The sequence below is a fragment of the Pan paniscus genome, chromosome 1 (assembly GCF_029289425.2).
Source record: "Pan paniscus chromosome 1, NHGRI_mPanPan1-v2.0_pri, whole genome shotgun sequence".
Taxonomy (NCBI): Eukaryota; Metazoa; Chordata; class Mammalia; order Primates; family Hominidae; genus Pan; species Pan paniscus.
In genome coordinates, this window is record NC_073249.2 from 227,251,931 (window position 1) to 227,272,395 (window position 20,465).

The window sequence follows — 20,465 nt, forward strand, 5'->3', positions numbered from 1 at the left end:
CCTCCAAACATCCCACCTCCCTCCATCCTCCACACATCCCACCACCCTCCACCCTCCACACATCCCCCCTCCCTCCACCCTCCATCCTCCAAACATCCCACCACCCTCCATCCTCCACACATCCCACCACCCTCCACCCTGCACACATCCCACCTCCCTCCATCCTCCACACATCCCTCCACCCTCCACACTCCACACATCCCACCACCCTCCATCCTCCACACATCCCACCTCCCTCCATCCTCCACATATCCTTCCTCCCTCCACCCTCCACACATCCCTCCACCCTCCACCCTCCACACATCCCACAACCCTCCATCCTTCACACATCCCACCACCCTCCACCCTCCACACATCCCCCCTCCCTCCATCCTCCACACATCCCTCCACCCTCCACCCTCCACATATCCCACCACCCTGCATCCTCCACACATCCCTCCTCCCTCCACCCTCCACACATCCCACCTACCTCCACCCTCCACACATCCCACCACCCTCCATCCTCCATCCTCCACACATCCCACCTCCCTCCACCCTCCACACATCCCACCTCCCTCCATCCTCCACACATCCCTCCACCCTCCAACCTCCACACATCCCACCACCCTCCATCCTCCACACATCCCACCTCCCTCCATCCTCCACATATCCCTCCACCCTCCACCCTCCACATATCCCACCACCCTCCATCCTCCACACATCCCTCCTCCCTCCACCCTCCACACATCCCACCTACCTCCACCCTCCACACATCCCACCACCCTCCATCCTCCATCCTCCAAACATCCCACCTCCCTCCACCCTCCACACATCCCACCTCCCTCCACCCTCCACACATCCCTCCACCCTCCATCCTCCAAATATCCCACCTCCCTCCATCCTCCACACATCCCACCACCCTCCGCCCTCCATCCTCCACACATCCCACCACCCTCCGCCCTCCATCCTCCAAACATCCCACCACCCTCCATCCTCCAAACATCCCACCTCCCTCCATCCTCCACACATCCCACCACCCACCACCCTCCACCCTCCACACATCCCACCTCCCTCCACCCTCCACACATCCCACCACGCTCCACCCTCCACACATACCTCCACCATCCACCCTCCACACATCCCACCACCCTCCACCCTCCACACATCCCTCCACCCTCCACCCTCCACACATCCCACCACCCTCCATCCTCCATCCTCCACACATCCCACCACCCTCCACCCTCCATCCTCCACACATCCCACCACCCTCCACCCTCCACACATCCCTCCACCCTCCACCCTCCACACATCCCTCCACCCTCCACCCTCCACACATCCCACCTCCCTCCACCCTCCACACATCCCTCCACCCTCCATCCTCCATCCTCCACACATCCCACCACCATCCATCCTCCATCCTCCACACATCCCTCCACCCTCCACCCTCCACACATCCCACCACCCTCCATCCTGCAAACATCCCTCCACCCTCCACCCTCCACACATCCCACCACCCTCCACCCTCCACACATCCCACCTCCCTCCACCCTCCACACATCCCACCACCCTCCATCCTCCATCCTCCAAACATCCCACCTCCCTCCATCCTCCACACATCCCACCACCCTCCATCCTCCACACATCCCACCACCCTCCACCCTCCACACATCCCACCTCCCTCCATCCTCCACACATCCCTCCACCCTCCACCCTCCACACATCCCACCACCCTCCATCCTCCACACATCCCACCTCCCTCCATCCTCCACATATCCCTCCTCCCTCCACCCTCCACACATCCCTCCACCCTGCACCCTCCACACATCCCACAACCCTCCATCCTCCACACATCCCACCACCCTCCACCCTCCACACATCCCCCCTCCCTCCACCCTCCATCCTCCAAACATCCCACCACCCTCCATCCTCCACACCTCCCACCACCCTCCACCCTCCACACATCCCACCTCCCTCCATCCTCCACACATCCCTCCACCCTCCACCCTCCACACATCCCACCACCCTCCATCCTCCACACATCCCACCACCCTCCATCCTCCATCCTCCAAACATCCCACCTCCCTCCACCCTCCACACATCCCACCTCCCTCCACCCTCCACACATCCCTCCACCCTCCATCCTCCAAACATCCCACCTCCCTCCATCCTCCACACATCCCACCACCCTCCGCCCTCCATTCTCCAAACATCCCACCACCCTCCATCCTCCAAACATCCCACCTCCCTCCACCCTCCACACATCCCACCACGCTCCACCCTCCACACATACCTCCACCCTCCACCCTCCACACATCCCACCACCCTCCACACATCCCACCTCCCTCCATCATCCACACATCCAACCACCCTCCACCCTCCATCCTCCACACATCCCACCACCCTCCACCCTCCACACATCCCTCCACCCTCCACCCTCCACACATCCCACCACCCTCCACCCTCCACACATCCCACCTCCCTCCACCCTCCACAAATCCCTCCACCCTCCATCCTCCACACATCCCACCACCCTCCATCCTCCATCCTCCACACATCCCACCACCCTCCATCCTCCATCCTCCACACATCCCTCCACCCTCCACCCTCCACACATCCCACCACCCTCCATCCTCCAAACATCCCACCACCCTCCACCCTCCACACATCCCACCTCCCTCCACCCTCCACACATCCCACCACCATCCATCCTCCATCCTCCAAACATCCCACCTCCCTCCATCCTCCACACATCCCACCACCCTCCATCCTCCACACATCCCACCACCCTCCACCCTCCACACATCCCACCTCCCTCCATCCTCCACACATCCCTCCACCCTCCACCCTCCACATATCCCACCACCCTCCATCCTCCACACATCCCACCTCCCTCCATCCTCCACATATCCCTCCTCCCTCCACCCTCCACACATCCCTCCACCCTCCACCCTCCACACATCCCACAACCCTCCATCCTCCACACATCCCACCACCCTCCACCCTCCACACATCCCCCCTCCCTCCACCCTCCATCCTCCAAATATCCCACCACCCTCCACCCTCCACACATCCCTCCACCCTCCACCCTCCACACATCCCACCACCCTCCACCCTCCACACATCCCACCTCCCTCCACCCTCCATCCTCCAAATATCCCACCACCCTCCACCCTCCACACATCCCTCCTCCCTCCACCCTCCACACATCCCTCCACCCTCCACCCTCCACACATCCCCCCTCCCTCCACCCTCCATCCTCCAAATATCCCACCACCCTCCACCCTCCACACATCCCTCCTCCCTCCACCCTCCACACATCCCTCCACCCTCCACCCTCCACACATCCCACCACCCTCCACCCTCCACACATCCCACCTCCCTCCATCCTCCACACATCCCTCCACCCTCCACCCTCCACACATCCCACCACCCTCCATCCTCCACACATCCCTCCTCCCTCCACCTTCCACACATCCCACCTCCCTCCACCCTCCACACATCCCACCACCCTCCATCCTCCATCCTCCAAACATCCCACCTCCCTCCACCCTCCACACATCCCACCTCCCTCCACCCTCCACACATCCCTCCACCCTCCATCCTCCAAACATCCCACCTCCCTCCATCCTCCCCACATCCCACCACCCTCCGCCCTCCATCCTCCAAACATCCCACTACCCTCCATCCTCCAAACATCCCACCTCCCTCCATCCTCCACACATCCCACCACCCTCCACCCTCCATCCTCCACACATCCCACCACCCACCACCCTCCACGCTCCACACATCCCACCTCCCTCCACCCTCCACACATCCCACCACGCTCCACCCTCCACACATCCCTCCACCCTCCACCCTCCACACATCCCACCACCCTCCATCCTCCACACATCCCACCTCCCTCCATCCTCCACACATCCCACCACCCTCCACACATCCCTCCACCCTCCACCCTCCACACATCCCACCACCCTCCATCCTACACACATCCCTCCACCCTCCACACATCCCACCACCCTCCACCCTCCACACATCCCACCTCCCTCCATCATCCACACATCCCTCCTCCCTCCACCCTCCACACATCCCACCTCCCTCCATCCTCCATCCTCCACACATCCCTCCACCCTCCACCCTCCACACATCCCACCACCCTCCACCCTCCACACATCCCACCACCCTCCATCCTCCATCCTCCACACATCCCTCCACCCTCCACCCTCCGCACATCCCACCACCCTCCACCCTCCACACATCCCACCACCCTCCACACATCCCACCTCCCTCCATCCTACACACATCCCTCCACCCTCCACCCTCCACACATCCCACCACCCTCCACACATCCCTCCACCCTCCACCCTCCACACATCCCTCCACCCTCCACCCTCCACACATCCCACCACCCTCCACACATCCCACCTCCCTCCATCATCCACACATCCCACCACCCTACACCCTCCATCCTCCACACATCCCACCACCCTCCACCCTCCACACATCCCACCTCCCTCCACCCTCCACACATCCCTCCACCCTCCATCCTCCACACATCCCACCACCCTCCATCCTCCATCCTCCACACATCCCACCACCCTCCATCCTCCATCCTCCACACATCCCTCCACCCTCCACCCTCCACACATCCCACCACCCTCCATCCTCCAAACATCCCTCCACCCTCCACCCTCCACACATCCCACCACCCTCCACCCTCCACACATCCCACCTCCCTCCATCCTCCACACATCCCTCCTCCCTCCACCCTCCACACATCCCACCTCCCTCCATCCTCCACACATCCCACCACCCTCCATCCTCCATCCTCCACACATCCCTGCACCCTTCACCCTCCACACATCCCACCACCCTCCACCCTCCACACATCCCACCACCCTCCACCCTCCACACATCCCACCACCCTCCACCCTCCACACATCCCACCACCCTCCACCCTCCACACATCCCACCACCCTCCACCCTCCACACATCCCACCACCCTCCATCCTCCAAACATCCCACCTCCCTCCATCCTCCACACATCCCTCCTCCCTCCACCCTCCACACATCCCACCTCCCTCCATCCTCCACACATCCCTCCTCCCTCCACCCTCCACACATCCCACCACCCTCCACCCTCCAGACATCCCACCACCCTCCACCCTCCACACATCCCACCTCACTCCACCCTCCACACATCCCTCCACCCTCCACCCTCCACACATCCCACCACCCTCCACCCTCCACACATCGCTCCACCCTCCATCCTCCATCCTCCACACATCCCTCCACCCACCACCCTCCATCCTCCACACATCCCTCCACCCTCCATCCTCCATCCGCCACACATCCCTCCACCCACCACCCTCCATCCTCCACACATCCCTCCACCGACCACCCTCCACACATCCCTCCACCCTCCACCCTCCACCCTCCACACATCCCACCACCCTCCACCCTCCACACATCCCACCTCCCTCCATCCTCCACACATCCCTCCACCGACCACCTTCCACACATCCCACCACCCTCCACCCTCCACACTCCACACATCCCACCACCCTCCATCCTCCACACATCCCTGCACCCACCATCCTCCACACATCCCACCACCCTCCACCCTCCACACATCCCTCCACCCTCCACCCTCCACCCTCCACACATCCTACCACCCTCCACCCTCCACACATCCCTCCACCCTCCACACATCCCACCTCCCTCCACACATCCCACCTCCCTCCACCCTCCAGACATCCCACCTCCCTCCACCCATCCCACCACCCTCCATCCTCCACACATCCCTCCACCCACCACCCTCCACACATCCCTCCACCCTCCACCCTCCATCCTCCACACATCCCTCCACCCTCCACACTCCACACATCCCACCACCCTCCATCCTCCACACATCCCTCCACCCTCCACCCTCCACCCTCCACACATCCCACCACCCTACACCCTCCACACATCCCACCACCCTCCACCCTCCACACATCCCTCCACCCTCCACCCTCCAAACATCCCACCACCCTCCATCCTCCACACATCCCACCACCCTCCACCCTCCACACATCCCTCCACCCACCACCCTCCACACACCCCTCCACCCTCCACCCTCCATCCTCCACACATCCCTCCATCCTCCACCCTCCACACATCCCACCACCCTCCATCCTCCACACATCCCTCCACCCTCCACCCTCCACCCTCCACACATCCCACCACCCTCCATCCTCCACACATCCCTCCACCCACCACCCTCCACACATCCCTCCACCCGCCACCCTCCATCCTCCACACATCCCTCCACCCTCCACCCTCCACACATCCCACCACCCTCCATCCTCCACACATCCCTCCACCCTCCACCCTCCACCCTCCACACATCCCACCACCCTCCACCCTCCACACATCCCACCACCCTCCACCCTCCACACATCCCTCCACTCTCCACCCTCCATCCTCCACACATCCCACCACCCTCCATCCTCCACATATCCCTCCACCCTCCACCCTCCATCCTCCACACATCCCACCACCCTCCACCCTCCACACATCCCACCACCCTCCACCCTCCACACATCCCACCACCCTCCACCCTCCACACATCCCTCCACCCTCCACCCTCCAAACATCCCACCACCCTCCACCCTCCACACATCCCACCACCCTCCACCCTCCACACATCCCTCCACCCACCACCCTCCACACATCCCTCCACCCTCCATCCTCCATCCTCCACACATCCCACCACCCTCCACCCTCCACCCTCTACACATCCCACCACCCTCCATCCTCCATCCTGCACACATCCCTCCACCCACCACCCTCCACACATCCCTCCACCCTCCACCCTGCACCCTCCACACATCCCTCCACCCTCCATCCTCCACACATCCCACCACCCTCCATCCTCCACACATCCCTCCACCCACCACCCTCCACACATCCCTCCACCCTCCACCCTCCACCCTCCACACATCCCACCACCCTCCACCCTCCATCCTGCACACATCCCTCCACCCACCACCCTCCACACATCCCTCCACCCTCCACCCTCCACCCTCCACACATCCCTCCACCCTCCACCCTCCATCCTCCACACATCCCACCACCCTCCATCCTCCACACATCCCTCCACCCACCACCCTCCACACATCCCACCACCCTCCATCCTCCACACATCCCTCCACCCTCCACACATCCCACCTCTCTCCACACATCCCACCTCCCTCCACCCTCCACACATCCCACCTCCCTCCACCCATCCCACCACCCTCCATCCTCCACACATCCCTCCACCCACCACCCTCCACACATCCCTCCACCCTCCACCCTCCATCCTCCACACATCCCTCCACCCTCCACCCTCCACACATCCCACCACCCTCCATCCTCCACACATCCCTCCACCCTACACCCTCCACCCTCCACACACCCCACCACCCTCCACCCTCCCCACATCCCACCACCCTCCACCCTCCACACATCCCTCCACCCTCCACCCTCCATCCTCCACACATCCCACCACCCTCCATCCTCCACACATCCCTCCACCCTCCACCCTCCATCCTCCACACATCCCACCACCCTCCACCCTCCACACATCCCACCACCCTCCACCCTCCCCACATCCCACCACCCTCCACCCTCCACACATCCCTCCACCCTCCACCCTCCATCCTCCACACATCCCACCACCCTCCATCCTCCACACATCCCTCCACCCACCACCCTCCACACATCCCTCCACCCTCCACCCTCCATCCTCCACACATCCCACCACCCTCCATCCTCCCCATATTCCACCACCCTCCATCCTCCATCCTCCACACATCCCTCCACCCACCACCCTCCATCCTCCACACATCCCTCCACCCTCCATCCTCCATCCTCCACACATCCCACCACCCTCCACCCTCTACACATCCCACCACCCTCCATCCTCCACACATCCCTCCACCCACCACCCTCCACACATCCCTCCACCCTCCACCCTCCACACATCCCACCACCCTCCACCCTCCACCCTCCACATATCCCTCCACCCTCCACCCTCCATCCTCCACACATCCCTCCATCCTCCATCCTCCACACATCCCTCCCCCCTCCACCCTCCACACATCCCTCCACCCTCCACCCTCCATCCTCCACACATCCCACCACCCTCCATCCTCCACACATCCCACCACCCTCCATCCTCCACACATCCCTCCACCCACCACCCTCCACACATCCCTCCACCCTCCACCCTCCATCCTCCACACATCCCACCACCCTCCACATATTCCACCACCCTCCATCCTCCATCCTCCACACATCCCTCCACCCACCACCCTCCATCCTCCACACATCCCTCCACCCTCATCCTCCATCCTCCACACATCCCACCACCCTCCACCCTCTACACATCCCACCACCCTCCATCCTCCACATATCCCTCCACCCACCACCCTCCACACATCCCTCCACCCTCCACCCTCCACACATCCCACCACCCTCCACCCTCCACCCTCCAGACATCCCTCCACCCTCCACCCTCCATCCTCCACACATCCCTGCATCCTCCATCCTCCACACATCCCTCCCCACTCCACCCTCCACACATCCCTCCATCCTCCATCCTCCACACATCCCTCCCCCCTCCACCCTCCACACATCCCTCCACCCTCCATCCTCCATCCTCCACACATCCCACCACCCTCCATCCTCCACACATCCCTCCACCCTCCACCCTCCACCCTCCACACATCCCACCACCCTCCATCCTCCACACATCCCTCCACCCTCCACACATCCCACCTCCCTCCACCTATCCCACCACCCTCCATCCTCCACACATCCCACCACCCTCCACCCTCCACACATCCCACCACCCTCCACCCTCCACACATCCCACCTCCCTCCATCCTCCACACATCCCTCCACCCTCCACCCTCCACACATCCCACCACCCTCCACCCTCCACACATCCCACCACCCTCCACCCTCCGCACATCCCACCACCCTCCACCCATCCCACCATCCTCCATCCTCCACACATCCCACCACCCTCCACCCTCCACACATCCCTCCACCCTCCATCCTCCACATATCCCTCCACCCTCCACCCTCCACACATCCCACCACCCTCCACCCTCCACACATCCCACCACCCTCCATCCTCCACACATCCCTCCACCCACCACCCTCCACACATCCCTCCACCCTCCACCCTCCATCCTCCACACATCCCACCACCCTCTATCCTCCACATATTCCACCACCCTCCATCCTCCATCCTCCACACATCCCTCCACCCACCACCCTCCATCCTCCACACATCCCTCCACCCTCCATCCTCCATCCTCCACACATCCCACCACCCTCCACCCTCTACACATCCCACCACCCTCCATCCTCCACACATCCCTCCACCCACCACCCTCCACACATCCCTCCACCCTCCACCCTCCACACATCCCACCACCCTCCACCCTCCACCCTCCACACATCCCTCCACCCTCCACCCTCCATCCTCCACACATCCCTCCATCCTCCATCCTCCACACATCCCTCCCCCCTCCACCCTCCACACATCCCTCCACCCTCCACCCTCCACCCTCCACACATCCCTCCACCCTCCACCCTCCATCCTCCACACATCCCTCCATCCTCCATCCTCCACACATCCCTCCCCCCTCCACCCTCCACACATCCCTCCACCCTCCACCCTCCACCCTCCACACATCCCTCCACCCTCCACCCTCCATCCTCCACACATCCCTCCATCCTCCATCCTCCACACATCCCAGCACCCTCCATCCTCCACACATCCCTCCACCCACCACCCTCCACACATCCCTCCACCCTCCACCCTCCACCCTCCACACATCCCACCACCCTCCATCCTCCACACATCCCTCCACCCTCCACACATCCCACCTCCCTCCACCCATCCCACCACCCTCCATCCTCCAGACATCCCACCACCCTCCACCCTCCACACATCCCACCACCCTCCACCCTCCACACATCCCACCTCCCTCCATCCTCCACACATCCCTCCACCCTCCACCCTCCACACATCCCACCACCCTCCACCCTCCACACATCCCACCACCCTCCACCCTCCACACATCCCACCACCCTCCACCCATCCCACCATCCTCCATCCTCCACACATCCCACCACCCTCCACCCTCCACACATCCCTCCACCCTCCATCCTCCACACATCCCTCCACCCTCCATCCTCTATCCTCCACACATCCCCACCGCCCTCCATCCTCCATCCTCCACACATCCCACCACCCTCCATCCTCCATCCTCCAAACATCCCCACTGCCCTCCGCCCTTCAGTAACCACTGCCAGTGTCTTTCTCCCTCACCAGAATGTTAGTTCGCTGCTACACCTGCCTTGTATGTTTAATGAGACTAAACGTAAAATGTAAACATGTGCTGAATGGTAAGTTGTCAAACATTCTGATTTCTTCCCCCCTTTCTCTTTTTTAAACAGCGATGGGGTCTCACTAGATGCAACCACTTACCCAGGGTGGTCTTGAACTCGTGGGCTCAAGTGATCCTCCCTCCTCAGCCTCATTCTGATTTCTTAATAAATTCAATAACATTCTCCAGTCTTTCTCCTTAAATGATAAACCTAAATGGTTTGAGACGGAGTCTTGCTCTGTTGCCAGGCTGGAGTGCAGTTGTGCAACCTCGTCTCACTGCAACCTCTGCCTCCCGGGTTCAAGTGATTCTCCTGCCTCAGCCTCCTGAGTAGCTGGGATTACAGACGCCCACCACCACACCCAGCTAATCTTTGTATTTTTAGTAGAGACGGGGTTTCACCATGTTGGCCAGGCTGGTCTCCAACTCCTGACCTCAGGTGATCCACCCTCCCCGGCCTCCCAAAGGGCTGGGATGGCAGGTGCAAGCCACTGTGCCTGGCGATAAACCGAAATGTTTTATTCCGTGTGCGTTTGAATTTAGAATCTTGAGGCGCACCTGCTAAAACACCCCCGAGTGTAAGAACTCTGAGTCTGATTTTCTACAACTTGAATTAGGGAACTTGACACACACACGTGCATCTATTTAATGTGTAATTTTATGAGCTCTGACGTAGGCACCTGGCAACCCGTCAAACACGGGTCTTCGTGCTTCGTCACGTCTCTACACGTCTCTATGTGATCCTCGCCCGTGGAGGATCATGCCAAAGCTTCCTGCCTTCCCGCAGAGCCAGGGTGATCTCAGGTGGGTGAGCCCCATCGGGGTCCAAGGCCCGGGCCAGGTGCAGGGCTGACTTGGCGCCCTGGACTCTCAGGGAGGCTTGAGCCTTGCTCAGGTTGGCTGTTGCAGGGGTCTGGCCTCATCCATCTGGAGGAGTCTACCAGCCTGCAGCCCACTCCCTGGCTCTCATTCAAATCCAGACCCTTCCCCGCCTTCCCATCTGGCCAGTCACCACTCCTCAGCCGCCGCCCTGGATGGCACCTGAGTGACTCACGGCTCCTGATGACACGTGGACTTTGGTTAGAGCTCAAAGGTCACTCCGATGACACGGCTGGGCCTCCGCCTGTCCCACAGGACAGGATGGGCTGGGAAACCCTACAGGGGCACCACGGCGCTCTGAGAAAGTCACACCAAGCCTGTGATTCCCCGTGGCCAGCGGATGATGACCCGGAAACGTGTCACTGGAGACCCTGGGTTGGCCGCCTTTCCTAAGAAACATGGATTGTTGACGTCCAAGGCTGGGCTGATTACACAGGTAGCCCCTCCCCTCCAGATCCCATGGGGAGGAGCCTCACCCTGTCTCTCCACCTGGGACCAGGAAGGCCGAGCTGACACCATCTGACCTGGGCCACAGTCTCGCACTGCTGGATCCCATCTTACCGGGCCGGAGCCTCCCCACCCACTTGGCAGGCATGTCACCCCCCAGCTGCAGCCCCCTGTAAGGGCTTCCTGGGACAGCAGGACCTGAGACAGGGCGGAGGGTCCCACTCCACACAGCGGACCCAGTGGGCCACTTAGAGTCGCCTGGTGTCTGGTGGGCTTGGCCCCCGGGGAGGGCGTCTGCAGGTTAGAGGCATGCCACTGGCTGCGTCAGGGAGGACAGAGTGGAGGGGCAGGCCCATGAGCAGGGAGGGCTGCCGTTCCAGCCAGGGGGAGGCACCCAGCTGGGGAGGGGTTGGGGGTACTATGAGCCTGGCGCGCTGGACAAGAGGGACCCTCTTAGACCTAAAGGACCTGGCAGGGGACGCGGGAGCTGCACACCTTTGGGGAGCAGGGGGCCCAGAAGCCCCGAGCCGGACACCTGACCCCACACGGCCACGGGCAGGGCCCCCGCGCTGGGCCACGCATGCCCCTCCGCCTGGGGCAGTCACCGGGTGCGAGGTCGACCCACGGCCGGCTTCAGAAAACTCCAACCCACTGGAGACTCAGGCCCAGCTGTCCTGGGGGCACTGCTGCAGGGGGCACTGCTGCGGGGGGAACTGCTGCCGGGGCACTGCTGCGGGGGGCACTGCTGCCGGGGCACTGCTGTGGGGGGCACTGCTGCGGGGGGCACTGCTGCGGGGGCACTGCTGCGGGGGGTACTGCTGCGGGGGGCACTGCTGCGGGGGGAACTGCTGCCGGGGCACTGCTGCGGGGGCTAGGGCTTGGCCATACCAGGCTCCCTAAAGTCCCTGCCACTAAATGACACTTTCATCCCAGCCTTCCCAGGGCCAGCAGGGCAGATAAACCCAGGGGGCTCATCAGGCAGCCCTGCCCCTGCGAGGGGAGGGCAGAGGCAGGCAGTGGAGGGGAGGAGGGGTCAGTGTGTGCTTCGACTCCTCTGGAATCTGGCTGCTGTGACTTGCTTTGGCCGATGGAGTGTGGTGGAGATTTTACTATGTGCGTTCTGGACCCTGGCCTCAAGAGTCCCTAGGCTTCCACTTCGCCCTACTGGAACGCTGGCCATGTGTTAGGAGGAAGCTGACTGAGAGTGGGTAGGACTCCAGGCCGCATGGCTCTGGCAGAGAGCCCGGCAGCTGAGGGACAGCAGCCCCAGGTGTCCAGCATGGCTACCCTTGGGTCCTTCCCACCCAGCTGACCTTGGCCCAGGGCCGCAGGCTGTGAGAGGCCCCAGGAAGCCGCTGGCACCGCCCTGATCCCCACTACGGAAAGAATAGGCAGGTGGTGCTTAAGCCACCAAGAAGGTCGGGATTCCACACGGGCTGTGGTCTGCCCACATGAACAGGAAGGAGGGAGGGTGAGGGGCAGACACAATGGCCGGCCAGATAGGCTTCTCTCGATAAGGAGAGAACAGACAGGGGATGAGGAAGCCGCAGATGCAGGCTGTGCATCTGCCCGAGATCTCAGGGCTGGCGGACAGCAGAGGCGGGAGCTGGGAGGGGGGCAGAGAGAGTGGAGAGGCTGGACTGTGGAGGGGTGCAGTTGGGAGAAAGGACCCAGTGGGGTAAGTGGGGAGGGAACAGGACCCCTGAAAGAGAGGAAGTCAAAGTTGGAGAATTGCTGGTGTGGATTTTGAAGGCATGGCCGGGAGAGTGACAGGGAGCAGGTGTCCCCTCCTGCAGGAAAGGGGTGCCGATCACTTCAACACAGTGAGGTCTGGTCACAAAGCGGGGGTGGTTTTGGTGGAAAAGGAAAGCAGTCTGGGAGTGCCAGTGAGGAGGGACAAGGGCAGCCACCTCGTCCTGGTGCAGCAGAGAGAAAAGCAGCGCCTGCCGGGAGCAGGAACAGGCTGGGAGGGCATCCCAGACAGGCAGGGTGGGGAGACTCCAGCACCATCCTGCTTGGAGACACAGCTCCCACCGCTGCTGAGAAGGCATGCAGGTGGGGTGGCAGTGGCACCAGCCTGGTGCTGCTGCTTCTGCCTGAGTCCTGGTCTCTCTCTGGCAGCCTGGATTCCTGCAGCCCTGGCCTTCTGTCACTACAATCCCAGCAAACACCCAGGAACAGCTCTGCGCCCACCTCGGCTCTCCGGGAGAGAAACCCACACCAACCCCAGCCTTGGTTCCTCGCTGGCTTTGGCCCCAGCTGCCTGAGTGCACAGCCCGCTGCCCTGGGCAGGAGTTGGGGACCATGCTGAGGACCACCTGCAGGGGGTGGCTACAGGTCTCTGATGTCAGGAGTCAGTGTGTGAGGGGGGTGTTGAGGGCTGTGGCGAGATGGCAGCCGCCACCTCTGGGTCAGAGGTTGGGAGGGGAGGTCACAGCCAGCACCTCACAGGCCTTTTGGGGACACCGGCTGGGGTCATGGAGTGCGGCCACAGTGGCCCAATGTGAGGAGACCCCCCCACAAGGCTGAGGCCCCCCCAGGTCCAGCCTAGAAGACAGCCCGGTTTTCCCCACAGTCTCCCCACTGGCGTGTGAATGTCCTCATCAGTCACCCCCCTTAGCTAACAGGGGACTGTGCAGATGCCCCGGGGCCACCCGCCATTTGGAGCTTGACCCACTCAGGGCCAGGAGGTCGGCTGGATTTCAGTGGCTCCCAAGAAGCACCCGTTAAATGGGGGGGAGGGGTGGGGAAGTCGCCGAGCCTCTGCCTCTGTGGAAGAGAGGAAGGGATCAGCGAGGAGGGAGCAGGGATGAGGAGGGAAGGGTCACTCTCCCTGGGTCAGGGCCCCAGCCCACCTCCACTATTCCAGTCTTGAGTGCCGCACCACAAACCACCCCAAAACAGCACGCTCAGCAACCACCCTACTGTGCGCGGGCGGCCTTGGAACGGGGCGCGCTGGGACCTGCGCCAGAAGCTGCTCAGGAGTCTGGAATCCAATGCTGATTCCTCCACGGGGCCTCTCCTTGAGGCCAGGGCGTGCTCCCTCCCAGCACGGCAGCTGGGTTCCAAGAGCGACTGTCCCAGGACAGCGAGGTACGCATGGCGTCTTCCAAGTCAGCCTCAGAAGTCATGTCCTGCCAAACACCCCATTCTTCCTGGCTGAGACTGTCACAGAGTCTCATGTAGAAGGCATTTCAAGATATGGGGATGGGAGATACTATCACGGCCGTCTCTGAAAAACGCAACCTGCCCCCAACCCAGGTGTCGGCACCATCCCGGGCTGCAGCCCAGGATCCAGCCCAAACTCAGAGCAAGGGAACCCCAAGGCCCTCAGGAACCCTGAGGCCCCTACCACAAATCAAGGCCAGATTCGAGAGGCAGGGAGGGGACCATCAGAGGCCAAGGGCACAGACCCAGAGAGACAGACACACAGATGGGAGCTGTCCTGTGGCAAAGAACGTGGGAGGAACACAGTCCCTGGAGACCCTGGAGTGGGCTCCCTGGCGGGGGGCGGGGGGGGGGGGTCTCTTCCTCTCCAGAAGAGCAGAGGCAAGTGCTGGTGGCCCCTCCTGTCTCTGCTCAGCGAGGACCCCTCCTGCTGCCCGGGGACAGGAACCCTGGCAGATGGGCGTGGGTGCTCACTATGAGTTGGACGCCGTCAGTGGCTTTAAAAGTAGAATCTCCTGGCCAGGCACGGTGGCTCACACCTGTAATCCCAGCACTTTGGGAGGCTGAGGTGCGTGGATCACCTGAGGTGGGGAGTTTGAGACCAGCCTGACCAACATGGAGAAACCACATCTCTACTAAAAATACAAAAATTAGTCAGGTGTGGTGGCACACGCCTGTAATCCCAGCTACTCCAGAGGCTGAGGCAGGAGAATCGCTTGAATCCAGGAAGCAGAGGTTGTGGTGAGCCCAGATCGTGCCACTGCACTCCAGCCTGAGCGATAAGAGTGAAACTCCGTCTCAAAGAAAGAAAAAAAAGTAGAATCTCCTATTAAGACCAGCCTGGCCAACACAGTGAAACCCCATCTCTACTAAAAATACAAAAAACTAGCCGGGCGTGGTGGTACATGCTTGTAATCCCAGCTACTTGGGAGGCTGAGGCAGGAGAATCGCTTGAACCCGGGAGGCAAAGGTTCTGGTGCCACTGCACTCCAGCCTGGGCAACAGAGCGAGACGCTGCCTCAAAAAAAAAAAAAAAAGTTAGCTCCCTTTACAGATGAGAAAACAGGTACAAGGAGGGGAAGTGAGCCCATCTAAAAACCAGTGAGGGAAAGATCAGTCCCAGCCACGCTTGGCAGGGAGGAGGCTCACGCCTGCAGTCCCAGCACGTTGGGAGGCTGAGGCAGGAGCATCGTCTCAGGTCAGCAGTTCGAGACCAGCCTGGGCAACATAGGGAGATCCCCGTCTCTACAAAAAAAAATAAAAATAAAAACGATCCTCAGGCTCCTCCTTCCATCCTGAACTCCCTGCCTGTCTAGGGACTGGGGGAGGCCCAGAGCCCCCCCAAATCCCTTCCCAAGTCGGGGCCCAGGGGCTGGGGAGATTCAGGCCGGCAGCTCCCCTGGGATGACCCCCAGCAGGAGGCGGCGGCGACTGCGGCCACTGGGGGCGCTCGCGGGCTTTCCCGCCCGGGCCCAGCGCTCAGGCCGGGGAGGGACGCGGGACGGGGACACCATCCACACCACCTCCTGGGCTACGGGGCCGGTCCGAGCCTCTCCAGCGCCGAGGCGCGCGCAGAGAGGTCGGGGCAGGAGAGCCGGGGCTTAAGTGCTCGCGGGGCCACCTCCGAGACGCCCGCCCAGCCCCCGCGGCTTTCCCCAGTCGGCGAGGGGCGTGGACAGGCTCTTGGCGGAGAGGGCGCCACCCCCGCTCCGGCCTCGCAGCCGCCCAGAGGCGCGCGCCCCTGTGCAAGCGGCGGGGTGTGGGGGGCGCCTCAGGGGCACCGCGGAGGGCCGGGGTCAGCGCCACGAAGAAGGCGCCTTCCCGCGTGGGCCGCAGGACTTTGCTTGGGGCCAGATTAGACGTGGGGTCCGAGGGGAGGGGAAGCTTCCGCACAGAAACCCTGGGTCCAGGTGCCCGGGCAGGGGCGAACCTGCCAATCAGCCGACTCCCTGGCTCAGAAAAGCTCCCCAAAAAGTTCCCCGACTCCCTCCCCGACCAGAAGCTCCCGGTTCTCGCTGGCCCAGCGCCCCCTCCCCACTTCCCTCGTCCCTGCGCCCCCTTCGCACCCTGGGAATGCCACGCCCTCCCTTGAGGCTTCCCCCCTGAGGACCCCCCACCCCGCAGAAGCCTTTGGGACCACCCGGCGTAAAGAAGGCTTTTGTCCACCCAGGCCACCCACCTAATTCAGTTCTCTTACAACGGCGTGACTGCTGAGTCTGCCATCTGCCTCCTGCCCGGATTAAAAGCCCGGGAGGGTCTCCACACCCGGGCCCAGGCCCGGCTCTCCAGGGGGCTCAGGAAGCCTCCGCTGCACGGACGCGTGAGGCCGCCGGGGACCCCGAGTGCGGAAAGGACCAACGTGCCCTGCAGCGGCATTCGAAATAAAAACAGCAAACACGAAAATAACCACAGCCCTGTTTTATGCAACCTGCCCCTTTGCAGTTATATTAACAGTGGCCCCTCATTTTTCTGTGAGCCCCACTTTGCTGCTGCTGAGTTCGCCAGCGGGTCACCTGGAAGCACGTGGCGACACGGGCCACATGACGTCATCCCAGCAGGCTTGCGTCATCGCCCCGGGTGCCTGGTGACGTCACCAGCCCGCTCGCGTCACGCGCACGTTCTGCTCCTCGTGGTCCTGCCCGGCCCGCGCCATCACCGGCCCTGCTCTGCGGGGTCACCCGTGCGCCCCTTCGCCGTCCGCTGACTCCGCCCTCCCGCCTGCCGACCCGGCCGCCGACCTTCCCCCGGCTCTGTCGCTCCCAAGGCTTTCTGCAGCCCTCCGTGCTCCAAGCCGCACACCTGAGGGTGGGACCCCCGGAGGCCGAGCCGGTGTCGGATCAAACTCAGAGATCGAGCAGGGCCCAAACCGGGACCGGAGTGGGGGCGGGCGGAGGAAGCCAAGAGGCTCGAGACCGAGGCTCGCCCACCCCTCGGCGCCGCCGGACCCTGCGCCACTGGGGAAATTTCCTTCCCGACTTCCCGCGCGGCCAGCCCCAGCTCCGTCCAGCCCCGGCTCCCGGTCCCCTGGGCGGGAGAGTGAGCCCCGAGACTCCGCCCAGCCCCGGGGGTCCCGGTCCCCGTTCGCCCCCAGCGGCCCCTCCCGGCGCGTTGCTCGGCCCTGGCTGCATCTGGGAGCGCGGGATCACCCGGCCCTGTCCCCAGCGGTGTCGGAGGGGGGCGCGGGCGGGGGCCCCGCATGCCATTGTCGCCCGCGGAGGCCGCGCCCGGAGCCGAGGCGTGACTGACAGCGAGCGGGGGAGGAGCGCGGCCGTCGATTGGCTGGAGCGAGTGTGGGAAAGAATGCGGAGCCGGGTTCACACACCCCGCGGCGGCGAGGCCTTAAATAGGGAAACGGCCTGAGACGCGCGCGGGCCTGGAGCCGGGACCCGCCCTAGGGGCTCGGGTCGCCGCGCGCTCGCCGCTCGCCCGCCAGCCCGCCCGTGGTCCGTGGCGGCGCGCTCCACCCGGCACGGGGAGGCGCGGGGCGCACCATGGCCGCAGACACGCCGGGGAAACCGAGCGCCTCGCCGATGGCAGGAGCGCCGGCCAGCGCCAGCCGGACCCCAGACAAGCCCCGGAGCGCGGCCGAGCACCGCAAGGTGGGGTCCCGGCCCGGCGTGAGGGGGGCGACCGGGGGGCGGGAGGGACGGAGGAACGCGGGACTCAGCCGGTGCCCGACCCGCAGTCCTCCAAGCCGGTCATGGAGAAGCGGCGCCGAGCGCGCATTAACGAGAGCCTCGCTCAGCTCAAAACCCTCATCCTGGACGCCCTCAGAAAAGAGGTAAGTCGGGGGCGAAGGCCCGAGACCCGGAGTCTGGGTCGCAGCTGACCTGGACCTCCCGCCTATCCCCGCCCCCAGAGCTCCCGCCACTCGAAGCTAGAGAAGGCGGACATCCTGGAGATGACCGTGAGACACCTGCGGAGCCTGCGTCGCGTGCAGGTGACGGGTGAGGCGCGGGCGGCGGCGGCTTGGAGGCGGGGGGAGGGCGCGGGACCCCCGGGACCCGGCACCGACCTCTCCTCCTGTGTCGCTCCCGCAGCCGCGCTCAGCGCCGACCCCGCCGTCCTGGGCAAGTACCGCGCCGGCTTCCACGAGTGTCTGGCGGAGGTGAACCGCTTCCTGGCCGGCTGCGAGAGCGTCCCGGCCGACGTGCGCTCCCGCCTGCTGGGCCACCTGGCAGCCTGCCTGCGCCAGCTGGGACCCTCCCGCCGCCCGGCCTCCCTGTCCCCGGCTGCCCCCGCAGAGGCCCCAGCGCCCGAGGTCTACGCGGGCCGCCCGCTGCTGCCATCGCTCGGCGGCCCCTTCCCTCTGCTCGCGCCGCCGCTGCTGCCGGGTCTGACCCGGGCGCTGCCCGCCGCCCCCAGGGCGGGGCCTCAGGGCCCGGGTGGGCCCTGGAGGCCGTGGCTGCGCTGAGGCTGTGGCCCTGACTCTGCATCGGAGGCGGCGCCCCGTTCTAGGGCCGTGGCCTTTGCCGAGACTGTAGCAGAGAATACGTATTTATTATTCCAGAGTCTGCGTCACGAGTTTTCTTTCTTTTGTCTTGGTGAAGAGTTGACTTTGGGAGCGCCCCGCAGCCACGCAGCGCCGGGGTCCCGCCCTCTTCCCAGGGCCGCGGTCTGCAGGTGGCTGGGGGCGTCGGGCGGGCCCGGGGGGGCGGGCTGGGGGCGGGACCGAGGACTGAGGGCGACCCCTCCCCTACGCGGCCTCCCCTCCGCGCCCTCCCCTCCGCATCCCTGCAGCCCCGCACGTGCACGCGCCCTCTGCCCCCGCGTTGGGTTTGCCTCGCTCTGCGGTGGCGGTTGTGAGGGGTCCCCCCGGAGGCTCAGGTGGGAAGCTCAACGTCCCTGAGTGCCCAGAATCTTCCCGGTGCTGGAAGGCGGTCGCGCAGCATCGCCGGGCAAGTTACTTTTCGGAGGCCCCTTTCCCGACTCCGAGTCCCCGGACCGCGGAAGGCGGAGGCTGCGGTCCTGAGCGGCGCTGGGATGAGGGCGGCCGCCCTTGGCCCTGAAGACCCCCGCTGGGTTCTCCTGTTAAGTGCAGAGCTGCCCGTGCCCACCGCAGACCCCTCCCCCAGGCGTCTGTGCGGGGGGCGCCCGGCGGGAGCGCGCGGGTCCGAGCTGGGCTGTGGACACTGAGTGCCGGGGCCAAGGACGTCGCTCACGAGGGCGTCGGCCCTGCCCGCAGCCTCCCCTGCCCCGTAAGGGAGGTTCCGCCTCCCCAGTGGGTGAGGACTGGGGGCTCCTCCCTCATAGTCCCGAGCACGTGCCGTTGTCGACCACCGAGTTACCAGGCAGCGCCGGACGTTCCCCTGAACCAGCGCCGCGGTCGCCATCCCGGTTCTGTGTTCGGGGGGGGCCCGGCGCAGTTCGAGGCACTCAGCCGAGGCAGAGGGTCTCCCCCTGAGCCGCACCCAGGGCCATTTCCCAACTGGGGCCGAGTTCACCAGGGCCCACGGGAGGGGAGCGAGCCCTCCCACCAGCACTGGCCCTCCAGGCTCCAGTCTGTGCCTCCATCAGGAGCCCCCTGGGCCTTCCAGGACACAGCCGTGCACAGCTTGTAGGAGC

The 20,465-nt window shown here is 64.0% G+C and overlaps 1 protein-coding gene across 2 annotated transcripts; it reads left to right on the forward strand.

The window, feature by feature from the left end:
• Positions 1 to 18,364: 18,364 nt before the first annotated feature.
• HES4 (hes family bHLH transcription factor 4) lies at positions 18,365 to 19,411 on the forward strand. 2 transcript variants are annotated; one of them, XM_034951763.3, is made up of 4 exons: positions 18,366 to 18,499; positions 18,586 to 18,681; positions 18,760 to 18,847; positions 18,941 to 19,411. In XM_034951763.3, exons 1-4 carry the CDS (start codon positions 18,392 to 18,394, stop codon positions 19,312 to 19,314), a joined length of 666 nt encoding a protein of 221 aa, XP_034807654.1. In that variant the 5' UTR covers positions 18,366 to 18,391; the 3' UTR covers positions 19,315 to 19,411. The 2 variants fall into 2 exon arrangements, with proteins under 2 accessions (XP_034807655.1, XP_034807654.1); XM_034951764.3 differs by lacking the exon at positions 18,586 to 18,681 and having other exon boundaries at positions 18,365 to 18,499.
• Positions 19,412 to 20,465: the final 1,054 nt, after the last annotated feature.